Raw genomic sequence first — 14132 nt, 5'->3', positions numbered from 1 at the left:
ATATTAGAAAGGAGGTTAGAGATGAATAGGAACACCTATCTAGCGTTTGAAGGTATTGAAAAGGCTTTTGATAACGTGAGTTGGGACAAATGGTTTTAAATTCTTAAAGCTACAGGTTTAGACTGGAAAGACAGGAGGCTGATATTGCGACTCTATGAAGGACTGACCATGATGGTAGATATCAGACGAAGTATCCAGACAGCAAATATCAGGAAAAGTGTAAGGCAGGGCTGCTCTCTCTCACCGTACCTTTTTAATATATTAATTGAAGAAGCCATAAATAAATTTAAGGCAAATACCAAAGGAGTAAAAGTAAATGGGCACTATATTCAATGCATTTGATTTGCAGATGACATAGTAATTGTAGCAAACTCTGAGAAAGAGTTGTCCAAGATGCTAAATGTATTGTCATCAGCATTGTCAGATCCACGTTTAAACATTTATGTCAAGAAGACCAAGATATTAGTTGTCAGTAAACATCCTAAATAAATTCACACCAACATCAAGCTTACTGACAACATAGTGGAACAAGTCACCAGTTTCCCTTATCTAGGAAGCCTGATCACCAATGACAACAGGTGCAGCAAAGAGATCAAAAGGCAAACACACTTGCCAAACAGGTGTTTAGTAATAAGAGAAATCTTTTAATCAGCGCTAATTTAGACAGATTTCTTCTGTACGGAGTGTGCTATTGTATTTCTGTAAGAAATTCAAGGGAATAGAGAAATTAATGATACAAAGAAGACAAGCTAAATCCACTGGCCACATCTTGCGACACAATACCTTTCTTATCAATCTGCTGGAAGGAAAAATTACAGGGAAGAATGGCCGAGAATGACCGAGGACAAATTCCTTCAAAACTTGGCACAGAGTCTCCATTATGGTTCTTATCATGAAATGAAATAAGTTGCTGGGGACAGGAAAGAATGGTTGTATAGACAAGGCATTGCCTTTAAACACTGATGATGATGATGATGATAAGTGTACAATGTGGACAACAAGTCCCGCTACAGCTGTTTTTCTTCTTCATACAAAACAAACCTGTTTATGAAAACTGAATTGGTGACACACTATTATGGAACATATCTTGAGGTGTAATCATGATGAAAGACATCTGAGGGAACCCCAACAATGCTTGGTCATTTAAACAAGAAAGAGTTAAAACTGAAACTTAGCATAGCAAATACAAGTCTTCTCTCTATAGAGAGATAAATTACAAGTAACAAGTAACATGACCAATTACATTTTGTTGAAGTGGTAGCCATTTTCTTTTCAGTATTGACTCAGTTAACTAAGAACCTTTTAAGTTCTCCAGTCTGTCAAAACTAATGGAAGATTAATAAATAAAAGAATATACCTGGAAAAGAAAACATTACATTAATAACAGAGGGACATGATCTGATTCTGGATTCTGATAGAACATAGGATGAGTTAAAAAAAAAATCTGCATTTATTAAGGCACTAAGGCAATGAACACAGAATTTTAACATAAAATGTTTTTTCACTTGTTAATCACCCATTATTAATAATGTTCACACCAATTTAAAAAAAAAGTGATTTGATAGATTCTGATGAAAGATGTAATTTATTTCTTAAATTTTTAGCCAACATAGGACTACTGTTGTATGTCCTCCGCTCTCTTCGCTCAGCGCCAGCCAGCTGCACGCACGCAAGCGTGGATCATTCGAGACTCGACGCGCAGTCTTCAGTGTGCGCGTCTGTTACGTCGTGTGCAATATATAAGGAGCTCCCTGTCTGTCACTCACGAGGATTCTCCCCAGTGTCCTGCTCCAGAATACACTGAACTTCGAACACGGAGGCTACTCCTCTTAAAAATGTGTCTCGACCAGGTGGACGGAATTCTGGTAGTATGAGGTTTCACCTCAGGTCACTACTCCACTTTCCCGTTCCTTCATCCATGTCGAGCCCCGATGTTGTATGCCACACATCCCCAAGCTCACTCAAGCTCCGATACACACATTACATTCTCTAAATGTGAACACAGCTTTCATTTAGTACAAGCTTATGAACTTAGACACTTCAAGTTAGAAGGAACTCTCTTAGCTAATCTATGCTAGTGCAAATGATAGTTTTCAACTATCACGAACTATATCTTTCCCAAGAACTATCTTTTCAAGATAGCAGTGAACGTAAATACATTCAGAGTGTACATAGTGTATAGAAACAGAAACTCTCTCGAGATTAATCATCTACTTTGCTTCAAGACAATTTTATGTTTTATTCCTGTACATACTGTAGAATTCTGTGTGAAGCAAATAAATAAGTTGTGTTCTTGTAAACCTTATCTTATTTACAACAACTATTTTAGTCAAGTTTATGGAGGTGGTGTTCTTTTTGTCAGCCCAATACTGTTTCATCCTTTCTGAACGTAATTTTCTTTCTGCTTCTGGAATCACTCTTCCTATTCTATGCTCATCGATTTCCGTCTGTAGTCTAGTGTATTTATCTTGAAACATGTACGTATGTTAATTAAATGTTTTTTAAAAGATATTTTCTAGTATTTCTTAATCTTGCCTTAGTTTCAACTGGCTGGAAAACTTACAGTTTCTATGTTGACCAGTTATATGCAACCACATGAAGAAAACTTGGAAATGAAAAGTTTTTGCCCAGTGATTCCCAATGAAATAACAGACAAGAATTTGGACAAGTATGAAACTACAAGTACCTTGGTTCCTACAAACATTTCAAACATGTTCAAAGTAGAAGTTCTATTTACTGCCAATAATAATAATAATAATAATAATAATAATAATGATGATGATGATAATAATAATAATAATAATAATTTATGGCCTCAGCTACCATATGCAGACATTTCCATTTGACGCCATCTGGCTGTCTGCTCATCGATTTGGATGTTCCGTTTTACTCTAGGCCCACTAGATGGCAGACCGAGAAAACTGAAACTCTTTTGGGCATCTATGGCTGAGATTTAATTAATTTTGTCTGGTAAACACCAAATGTGTCACCAGAGATCTTTTACATGCCGACATCACACGAGATGGAGTGTCGAATGGACTTTTTTTCCGCCCTTCAAAAATCCGACTACCTCTGCCGGGTCCGAACCCGCTATTTTGGGATCCAGAGGCTTTACTGCCAATTATTATACTTTATGAAATCAGAGCTTCATCTTTTAGGCTAAGGGGATCCTCATTTTAGTAAGATAGTGAACACAATTCTCCGCATGTGATGATGTGGGTAGGAGTGAGTACTGACCATATGTCTGAGTCAAATTTCTTCCAAGGGTCTGGAAAGCATATTTTTCACATGTTTAATATTTGGTTATGTTATAAGTTGCACACTTCATTAAGAGGTTGAAGACTATGTCACCCCGTGTGTGGTGATGGTCGCTCATACGAAATATCGTATGCCACACCTCATGGGGTGACACGGTACTGTATCCAGGCTTCTCAACTTGAAGTTACCATGCAAAACTACTGCTACCATCTGCTGTTGCACTGTATTGTGTTTTCTCGTAACGTGTTCGAAGAGTGCAGTGCCGACCCCATTCCCGTCTCTGCACAACAGACAATGGAATTTTACTGAAATTTATCAACCCCTTTATGCAACCATCAGAATTAAATTATCAGTGGCAAGGACAATAATGTGATTTGGAACCCATTGTTGCTCTATTGCTGCATGCTATTGTTACATCACTTCAGAAAGTATTATAGTAGACCTACAGTGCTCCACTGCCCATGGCTCACTCGGCACAGAAATATGTATACTTGAATTCAATTCTTACCACACAACTGTACACCACAAGGAAAACTTTCAATGGTGTATAAACAAACCGCTCAACACAGACGACAATGTACAACAACAAACAAAAATATGCCCCACTACCAACCTAATAACCATATGTAACCCCAAAACGGGAACACACAAATGTTAACTCTGAATATAAGATTAAATCTCTGGTTATCATCTAGGAATGAAATTATGAACATTCCTAACCCATTAAAACCTGAAATACGTATATCGCATATCCGCAGTTCACCAGTAAAAAGCAACTTCTTCACCTCAACGTTAACGCTGCCTAATTCAAACAAGGGTGGTTCACGTGCACACTTTGCATGTTGTCATCAGTAAGAGAGAGCTTCAAACATCGTTGATTGCAAGTGGAACTGTAAGTCCCATGCACTGTTGCTTTGACCACCTCACCACTACAGATTACTCAGCATGGGTCTTCATTTAGGAGAAGGTACAATGATAGTAATAATCTTCAAGCATATAGCAGGCTTCCAAGAATTGATGTTAAAAATGCTCTGCAAAACAAACAAGAAAACATGGCACCATATTCATCCCTGCAGTGATCATGAAAGAACTCTCACTGATACCATAGATCCACAACAAATTATGCTATTCATAAACATAGGATGACAGGTGTAATGGGACTTGTCATCCACCCCGTACAGTACCTCATTTCTCTGTGAAAAGAAAGTAATGGGGTATTACACTGTTTATAAGAAGTTTCAAAATTTGCTTTTTACTTTTTTAATTTTAATATTCTGTTATTCACGAATGAATATAGATCCTCTCTCATTTCTCCACATTATTTTACTTTATTTTATCACTATGTCTTTTACTGTTGTAATTTGGCTAGGCTGATGATGGTCCACAGTGGACTGAAACTAGTACCTATTAATATCATTGTAATGTTTTTGTAAAACATCAAATGATTTTTTAATATTGAGAAGGTGGAATATTAAAATTTTGTATTTACTTTAAGCATAGTCTTAACTCAATACGGAACCTAACAATGAAGTTTATTACTTTGAATGATGACGCTAACCAAGCTAAACATAAAGCCTTTCAATATCTAGGCATTAAGTTGAAAATAGCCAAATTAGGCAAAGACATAGATTTTCTCAAACAGTGTATTCGGTTTGATTTAACGCCAAATTTCTTAAGACACAAAAAAAAAAAAAAAAAAAAAAAAAAAAAACACATCGTATCACGTCACAAACTTCTAAAACTCAAACTAAGACTAATAAAATTTGGTTGAAAGATGAAATCAAGTTTCTTTATAGGAAAAAATCATTCCTTAATCTAAAACTATACGAGTCTCACCTTGAGGCAACAAAATTGTTATCTAAAGCGCATTGGACAAACTTCTTCCAATCAGTTGAAGATAAATTATTTATAGACTTAACCAAGAAACAACATACTTTGGATAATAAATTGGAGAAATTAAAGAGATCCAAATCGCAAGATTATCAAATTAGACGCAATAGTAGACCAGCAGACGATCATAACCATTTTCATCCACCCGTAATCAATCTATCCAATACTCCCCTAAATCCAAATGAAGAAGGAATTTTAGCCAAGGGACCCAAACATAACTGGCCCGATTTGAACACAACCAATTCAATTATTACAATGATAACAGAATCTGAATTAGCTATCTCTAAAACGCCTTTAGACACACAAGATGAATTAAGATATGACATCAAAAAGAAACTTAATAACATCCTTTTTTGCAATAATTCACCTAATTTTCCCGCCAATTCTAATAATAGGAATGTACAAACCGATTTGAAACTCCTGCACTCCCTAAATAAAAAAATTAAGGACAACGAGCTAATCGTGACCAAGGCCGATAAAGGCAACATGACCGTAATCATCGATAAGAATGAATATATCAGTAAAACATCAGACTTCTTTAAAGATAGTTCCTTTTCCATAATTAAAAAAGATCCCATACAAAAAGTCCAAAGACTCCTTAAATAAACCTTAAAAAACTTCTCCTTCCTACTCACTGAACGTGAAAAAAGCCAGCTTATAAGTATGAACCCTGGGCTTCCTACGGCTAGAGCTCTTCCAAAAATTCATAAGGCAGGTGCTCCCATTCGTCCAATCATCAATTTTAGACCGAGCCCTTTGTATAAAACTGCACAATTTATTCAAAAGTTTCTAAGCAAAAATTACCGTTTTTCATCCAATAAGTCGGTTAGAAATACCTTTGAATTAATAGACAAAATAAATTTAACATGCAACCTCACTACTCACTTCACTCCTTTGATATCGTAAACATGTACCCAAGCATTCCAATTTCTAAATTAATTCCCATCATCAAAAGTAACTTACACAAAAACAGTCATTTGAGTAAATTGGAAATTCAAGATTTCATTACATTGTTCAAATTAGTCGTAAACAACAACTTTTTAACGTTTAATGGTACCATCTATCAACAAAACGGTCTGGCAATGGGTTCACCTGCATCAGGCATTCTCGCAGAAATCTATTTGGACTTTCTCAAGAATACTAAAATCAACAATAAATTCGACAATATCCTCCTTTGGGCAAGGTATGTCGACGATGTCCTAGTAGTTATCAACGAGAATTTGGAAGATGCTCACACCACACTTCAAACACTTAATAACATCGATCCTCATATTAAATTCACATTGGAGTCTGAAGTAGATCAAAAAATCAATTTTCTGGATCTTACCATCACTAGACAACAGGAATCTTTAACCTACAAGATCTACAGAAAGCCCACCCAATCGGCCGTCACAATCCGACAAGATTCAGCTCACCCCCTCCCCCACCAAAAAGCAACATATAACAGTCTTGTACATAGAGCATTCAACGTTCCTATGAATAAAAAAGATCTTCATACCGAATTGAATACTATCCGCTACATTGCCAGATTCAATGGCTTCAATAGCCATTTCATAGAAAATATCATTAACAAACATAAATTTCGCCCCAAGACCACACTTAAAAAAGAACCACCTAAACATGACTCATTTTCCATTTTCACTTACGTCAATGGAATTCACAAGATCACCAATATAAAAAAAAAAAAAAAAAAAAAAAAAAAAAAAAAAAAAAAAAAAAAAAAAAACTTCAGAACCAACAACAACAACAACACACAAATCTTACATAACACATCACATATTAATAAAATAAATAGGTACACAAAATCAGGCGTCTACAGGATTAAATGTAATACATGTTCTAATATTTCTTATGTGGGGCAAACCGGCAGAAGCTTCAACATTAGATATTTGGAACATTTCAATGCAGTCAGTTATAACAAATTCTCAGCTATCGGCCAACACAAATTCACGAATATCGAAACAGACATGGGCATTCTCAAAATAGCTAAGAAAGGACCTCTACTCAATATAATTGAGAACTTTTACATTCATTTGGATCAATACTTTAATGCCAACTACAACCTTAAGAAAATAACTGAGAAACCCAATATTTTATTTGACCTTTTCATGACTTACTACAGAAAAAACAAATCGGTCGTTCAAAACTCTTTCTTTAAGTCAATTAAGGGTCCCCCGCCAATACAGACACCATCACTTCCTCTCCCGTCCAGCCCGCCTTGAACCTTTCCCATCCCTCCCACCCTCCACCACTTATGTCATTCTTCCCCTCCGTATTCACCTACCCCCTCTCCCGCTGATCTACTCCGCAAGTTGCATTCAATACAGCAAGTTTGTTCCACGCAGCGCAAGGTGAGTCATCGTTTATATTTTCCGGTGCCTCGCTCGTTCTCTATTTGATTACTCGCGTTAATACTAACTTCTTTCCCCAGGTTCATTGGGGTTCCGATTGAACTGAGACTACTTCTGTTTAACACAGCAAGCTTTTCATTCCACCATAGAACATGTCCAACTCTGTCAACTTTCAATCTTATGCTGGTCTCATCGGACAACTCTTCCCGCTACGCTAAAGTGGAACTCACATCTACAACTTTCCAGAAGCATATACTTAGTTATAAATTTTAATTGTGCAACACAGGAGTAACTGTCAACCAAAGACTATCTCATCAAGAGTTTTTTACATGACTTCACAAAGATTTTACTTGTCAATGTGAACACTTCTGTTACTTTCATCATAATTCGCATACACGGTTTTTCACTTTTGTCTGTCATTCCACCACCATCCCATCCTTCTAGATCCTCTCTCATTTCTCCACATTATTTTACTTTCTTATCACTATGTTTTTTACTGTTGTAATTTGGCTAGGCTGATGATGGTCCACAGTGGACCGAAATTAGTACCTATTAATATCATTGTAATGTTTTTGTAAAACATCAAATGATTTTTTAGTATTGAGAAGGTGGAATATTAAAATTTCGTATTTACTTTAAGCATAGGGTTGAGTATCAATAAGATTTTGCACTTATTGCTCTACCTCTGTTTAACTACAGTTAACATATTCTGAACCTAATTTTTAAACATATATAATAAACTTACCGAGCACCAACATACAGAGGGCACATGAGAGCATTAATCATGCCATGCACATGATGCAGGGGTAGCACGTGTAATATGATGTCCTTCCGTGACCACTCCCATGCCTCGACCAGAGACGTCACTTGTGCTTCCAAGTTTCTATGACTTAGCACGACTCCTATCACATAAAGAACTTCACATCAACCAGAAAACATACTAAGAAAACATATCATAAGTAACAATGAATATATTGAAATGAAATACAAGCAATGTTATTGATTCGTTTTTATTCCTAGATACAACAAAGTTATAACATCCACTGATGTTAAAATACAGCATTTCTCTTTGAGGGCATTGCCTCTAAGGTTAATTTATAGACAATCAACAGCCAATAGGGTTATATAATCCTAATCTCAATCATGGTACTTCTCTCCATTACAAACTAGACCATAATGGGTGGGTAGGAGATAGGGATCTGCGCTCAGATGGCCTTCACTTAAACCGCAGTGGTACGTATAAGTTAGGAAATTTGTTTAGAAGGGTAATAGGGAGGTACATTCAGGGAAACAAACGGGGTTGTCTAGGGAGCGGTGATGAGGGTACAGAGATCTGGAAGTCAAGTAAGGATGACATAAAAATGTTCGTGTTGAACTGTAGAAGAATTGTAAAGAAAGGAATAGAATTAAGTAATTTAATAGATATATATTTACCAGATATTGTAAAAGGAGTTGAATCATGGCTCAGAAATGATATAATGGATGCAGAAATTTTCTCGCGGAACTGGAGTTTAAACGTTTTCTCTCCAATTCAACTTTACGTTAACCAATTTAACATTAATAAAGAGACTTCAAACCAAATTTCCCTTTCGACTCTACACAAGAAGCTACAGTCGCTCCTTCCAGCTAATATTTAACACAGATGCTGACCATTGAGCACTCTTCTTCACTCGTGCTTTAAGACTACTACAGCTTTATCTCCTCACACGAGATTCACAACAATCTAACCACTTTATATGTTATTATAAACCCCACTTAAAGTATCAAGCATTTCCCTCGCCTATACAGCATAATTTGAGTGAGCGGCAGAAACGTCTCATTACTAGCTTTAAAATGTATTTAAACTCCACTTGGAGTAATCAGCAACATTCATCATTATTCTGATGTTTGAACTGTTTAGGATCCAAACTTATCTCTAACGCCCTCAATCAACACAGGGCGCCGCTTTACAAGATTCAACGTAGCAATTTGCGTTCTTATAGAACTACTAATATGCAACTTGTTACCACATTTTTAGACAAGGGCATTCAAGAAAGTATATAAATTACATCTATTTGTTTGTAAGACTTTATTAAGACTTTATTTTTAAGAATATCTTAACTATTTCCTACATCATCCTCAAATTCATTTGTAATTAATTTTCTTAAAAAAATCAACCAGAATTAAGAACAATCAGGATCCTGATTTTTTATCTTTCAGATTGAGATTTAGGCTGAAGATGCCCTTAAATAAAGGGCGCAACATGTCCCTATAATTTAAAATCACTTTTTATGTATTGAATAGGTGGAATAAATAAACATTACTATTTCTTTGACTTTACTGGAGTGTGTATCGTAGAGATGGGATAGGAATGGTGGGAGGGGGAGTATTCATTCTGGTGAAAGAAGAATTTGTAAGCTACGAAAAAGTTAAAGATGAGAAACATGAAATTCTAGGTGTAAGGCTCATTTCTAAAGATAATAGGCAACTTGACGTCTTTGGAGTGTACAGACCGGGAAAGGGTAGCGCTGACGCGGATTCAGAATTATTTGATAAGATAATCAGCTATGTGGAAAACGACATGGAAAGGAATGTGATTGTAGTGGGAGATCTTAATTTACCAAATGTCAATTGGGAAGGAAATGCAAATGGCAGAAAGCATGACCAACAAATGGCAAATAAGCTAATATGGGAAGGACAGCTGATTCAGAATGTGACAGAACCAACTAGAGGGAAAAATATCCTGGACGTGGTGCTGATAAAACCAGATGAGCTCTATAGAGAAACTGAAGTAATAGATGGTATTAGTGATCACAAAGCTGTTTTTGTTGTAGTTAAAATTAAATGTGATAGAAAGGAAGGTTTTAAAAGTAGGACTATTAGGCAGTACAATATGGCTGATAAAGCAGGCATGAGGCAGTTTTTAAAAAGTAATTATGATCGGTGGAAAACGGTAAATAAAAATGTAAACAGACTCTGGGATGGATTTAAAGAAATTGTTGAGGAATGTGAAAACAGGTTTGTACTTTTAAAGGTGGCAAGGAATGATAAAGACCCACCTTATTATAATCGAGAAATAAACAGACAAAAAAGGAGGTGCAGACTGGAAAGAAATAGAGTTAGAAATGGCTGTGGAAATAAGGAGAAACTGAAGGAACTTACTAGGAAATTGAATCTAGCAAAGAAGGCAGCTAAGGATAACATGATGGCAAGCATCATTGGCAGTCATACAAATTTTAGTGAAAAATGGAAGGGTATGTATAGGTATTTTAAGGCAGAAACAGGTTCCAAGAAGAATATTCCAGGAATCACTAATGAACAAGGAGAGTGTGTATGTGAGGATCTTCAAAAGGCAGAAGTATTCAGTCAGCATTATGTAAAGATTGTTGGTTGCAAGGAAAATGTCTAGATAGAGGAGGTGACTAATGCTAAAGTAGTATTAAAATTTACATATTATAACAATGATATTTACAATAAAATACAAAAGTTAAAAACTAGAAAAGCGACTGGAATTGATAAGATTTCTGGGGATATACTAAAGGCAATGGGTTGGGATATAGTACCATATCTGAAGTACTTATTTGATTATTGTTTGGTTGAAGGAGCTATACCAAATGAATGGAGAGTTGCTATAGTAGCCCCTGTGTATAAAGGAAGAGGTGATAGACATAAAGCTGAAAATTACAGGCCAGTAAGTTTGACATGCGTTCGTTGCATGTAAGCTTTGGGAAGGCATTCTTTCTGATTACATTAGACATGTTTGCGAACATGGCGGTACAGAGTGATTTAGTTTTTTCTCTGAGTGGTGAAATGTTTGGTGATAATATGTGTATGAAGCACAATGGATCTATTCACGGAAGTAATGCTAGTCTTGATAGTCTTAATGCTTCTTATGAGTGCGTATTTAAGAATACGCTTGGTAACGAAGTGTCGGATCCGGTAGACGATCTCGTCTCCGATAACCTAACTTTGGACTCCTTGCATTTGAGGTTTATAATAAGAGATCTGAAACTTGAACTCTCATCCAAAGATGAAATAATTAAAATGTTATCAACAGATCTAGAAAATGCTCTGCTGGAACTGAAGAACTTTAAACAAAATAATGTTGAAATGACGAGACAATACGAAAATGATTTTAAAGAGGTTAAGTCGAAGAATGTTAGGCCTAACCGGAAACATGTTGCATTTAAAGATTCTGTAACGCAAAACAGTTTTCAAGTGTTGGAATCTAATGATCATGAGGCAAACATGGAACATGACTCACCTGCAGTGTCGAAAAGACAAAAAAAATCCCGTCGGCGACCGGTACATAAACAAGCCCGTACAGTAATAGTTGGGGACTCGATGATAAGGAATGTTGGACCCGAAGTTGAAGAGGGAATTGCGTATTGCTATCCAGGCATACGAGTGGGTCAACTTACAGAACATGTAAACAGTGACGGTATTAAAGAAAATCCTGAAGCCCTGATAGTTCACATTGGCACAAATGACCTTCATAATTTCTCAACACCTAGTGACATAATGGCCGAAACTGATAGGCTTATTACTGCGATAAAAAGGAGGTTTCCAGCGGCAAAGCTTTGTCTCAGTGGCGTTTTATATTGGCATGATGTTGATTATCGCTATATAGATGCTGTAAACTCCACTTTTGACTGGTTATGCCGTAATGGAGATGTCCTTTTTGTCGATGCAAATAGCTGGCTTAGAGGTAGTGATTTTAGAAAAGATGGGCTACACCTTAATAGAAAAGGAACCTCTAAGTTTGGTAAACTTGTCAATAGAATATCTAGTAGAAAGTTCTCAGGAAACTAATTTTTAAAAATGAGGGGGGTTGCTAATCCTAGTGTCAAAAACTTAAGTGATACAGAAAATGATTTAGAAAGTATAACTTATAACAGGAATATAATGCAAAATATAGATAGGGAATCATTTCACAGAAGTCAGATACACAATACTAAGAAAGCACCAAAGACTTCAATAAAAAGGTTAGTTGAACACTTTACAGGATACTATCAAAATGTAAATGGACTTCGAAGTAAATTAACTGAACTAAAATTTCTTCATGTTTAGCTGACTATGACTTCATGGTATTAACCGAAACAAACTTAAATGATGAAATTAGTGATGTGGAACTCGGACTCAAAACGTATTCAATTTTCAGATGTGATAGGTCTTCTTTAACGAGTATGAAGGCATCCCATGGGGGGGTAATGATCTGCATTAACAAGAGGTTTAAACCTACTCTGATACCGTGCGGTAACACAGTTGAACAGTTGTTTGTGTCCCTGACTTTTAACACAACAAAAATAATCATTGGTGCTGTATACATTCCACCAAAGTCTCCTGTCCAAAAATATTTCGAACATTGCAGTGCTGTTGAAAAAATTATGTCAAATCTCAACAACTATTTATTGCTCATTGTTGGTGACTACAATCTACCACATCTTAATTGGATAGTAAATGAAGAAACATCTCCTGGCCTTATGTCAGTAGGTAACCACACTATGCAGTCCAGTTTAGTTATAGACACTTTTTCTTATCTCTGTTTAAATCAGTTTAATGCTATCCCAAATTTTCTGAATCACTTTCTTGATTTGGTTTTCAGTAACTCCAGCTCCATTGAAGTAAAATCTAGTAATGAAAGCATTGTCCCCCTCGATAGACACCACCCAGCTTTAGAGATTTCTTTACCTATATATGAGCTATACAATTCCTTGCCTGCTGATAGTTTTTATTTTGACTTTTTAAATGGTGACTATAATGGACTAAATTATTATCTGTCACAGTTCAGCTGGAAGGTAATGTTTCAAAATGTATCAATTGATAAAGCAGTAGAAACCTTCTATTCAGTACTACATTATGGCATGGAACTTTACATCCCTGTACGGAATTTTAAGACTCCCAAATTCCCAAAGTGGTTTAATCATAAACTGAAGTCACTGATTATTGAAAAGAAGAAAGCACATAAGCGTTACAAAATATCTGGTCTCAATAGTGATTATCAGCATTTCTCGAAATTAAGAAATGAATGCAAGTGTGAATCTAAATCTTGCTATACAATGTATGTTCCCAACTGTGAACGAAGTATTACTTCCAATCCACAGAAATTCTGGCAATATCTAAGTTCTAAAAGGTCATGTAATAATATTCCTTCAACAATGCATCTTAATGAAGTTACAGCAGATACTGGAGAAAATATTGTCAATCTTTTTCCTAACCACTTTTCATCTGTTTATTCTTCTTATCAGAATAGTAGTAGTATGTCATATGATTATCCTTTCTCTGTCAATCTATCAGTTATAAACATTAGTAAGGCAGAAATTTATAACAAACTGATATCTCTGGAATTAAAGAAAACTGTAGGACCTGATGGTGTTTCAACTTACCTGCTCAAGTACTGCTCATTTATTTTATGTAAAGCACTCTTTTATCTGTTCAACTTATCATTAAACCAAGGTGTTTTTCCAGTGGAATGGAAGAAAGGATTTGTTAGTCCAGTTTTCAAAAATGGTGATAAAACTGACATAAAACAATATAGACCAGTTATAATTTCTTCTCATATTTCCAAAATATTTGACTCAATAATTCTTGACAAAATCACACCTCTCTTTAGAATCATCATCATTGATGAGCAGCATGGATTCTTTTCAGGAC

The 14132-nt window shown here is 35.8% G+C and overlaps 1 protein-coding gene across 8 annotated transcripts in view; it reads right to left on the bottom strand.

Annotated features, from left to right (window-relative positions):
- Positions 1–14132, bottom strand: part of Acsf3 (Acyl-CoA synthetase family member 3) — a 197381-nt gene that overhangs the window by 94134 nt on the left and 89115 nt on the right. For all 8 annotated transcript variants that reach the window (XM_067150220.2, XM_067150224.2, XM_067150219.2 and 5 more), the window contains one exon: positions 8245–8401. In XM_067150220.2, coding sequence (XP_067006321.2) covers positions 8245–8401 — 157 coding nt within the window. The remainder of the gene's footprint in view (positions 1–8244; positions 8402–14132) is intronic.

This window comes from Anabrus simplex, chromosome 6, assembly GCF_040414725.1.
Source record: "Anabrus simplex isolate iqAnaSimp1 chromosome 6, ASM4041472v1, whole genome shotgun sequence".
Taxonomy (NCBI): Eukaryota; Metazoa; Arthropoda; class Insecta; order Orthoptera; family Tettigoniidae; genus Anabrus; species Anabrus simplex.
Note: the sequence above shows the minus strand (reverse complement) of the source record. Positions and strands in the feature narration are given on the sequence as shown.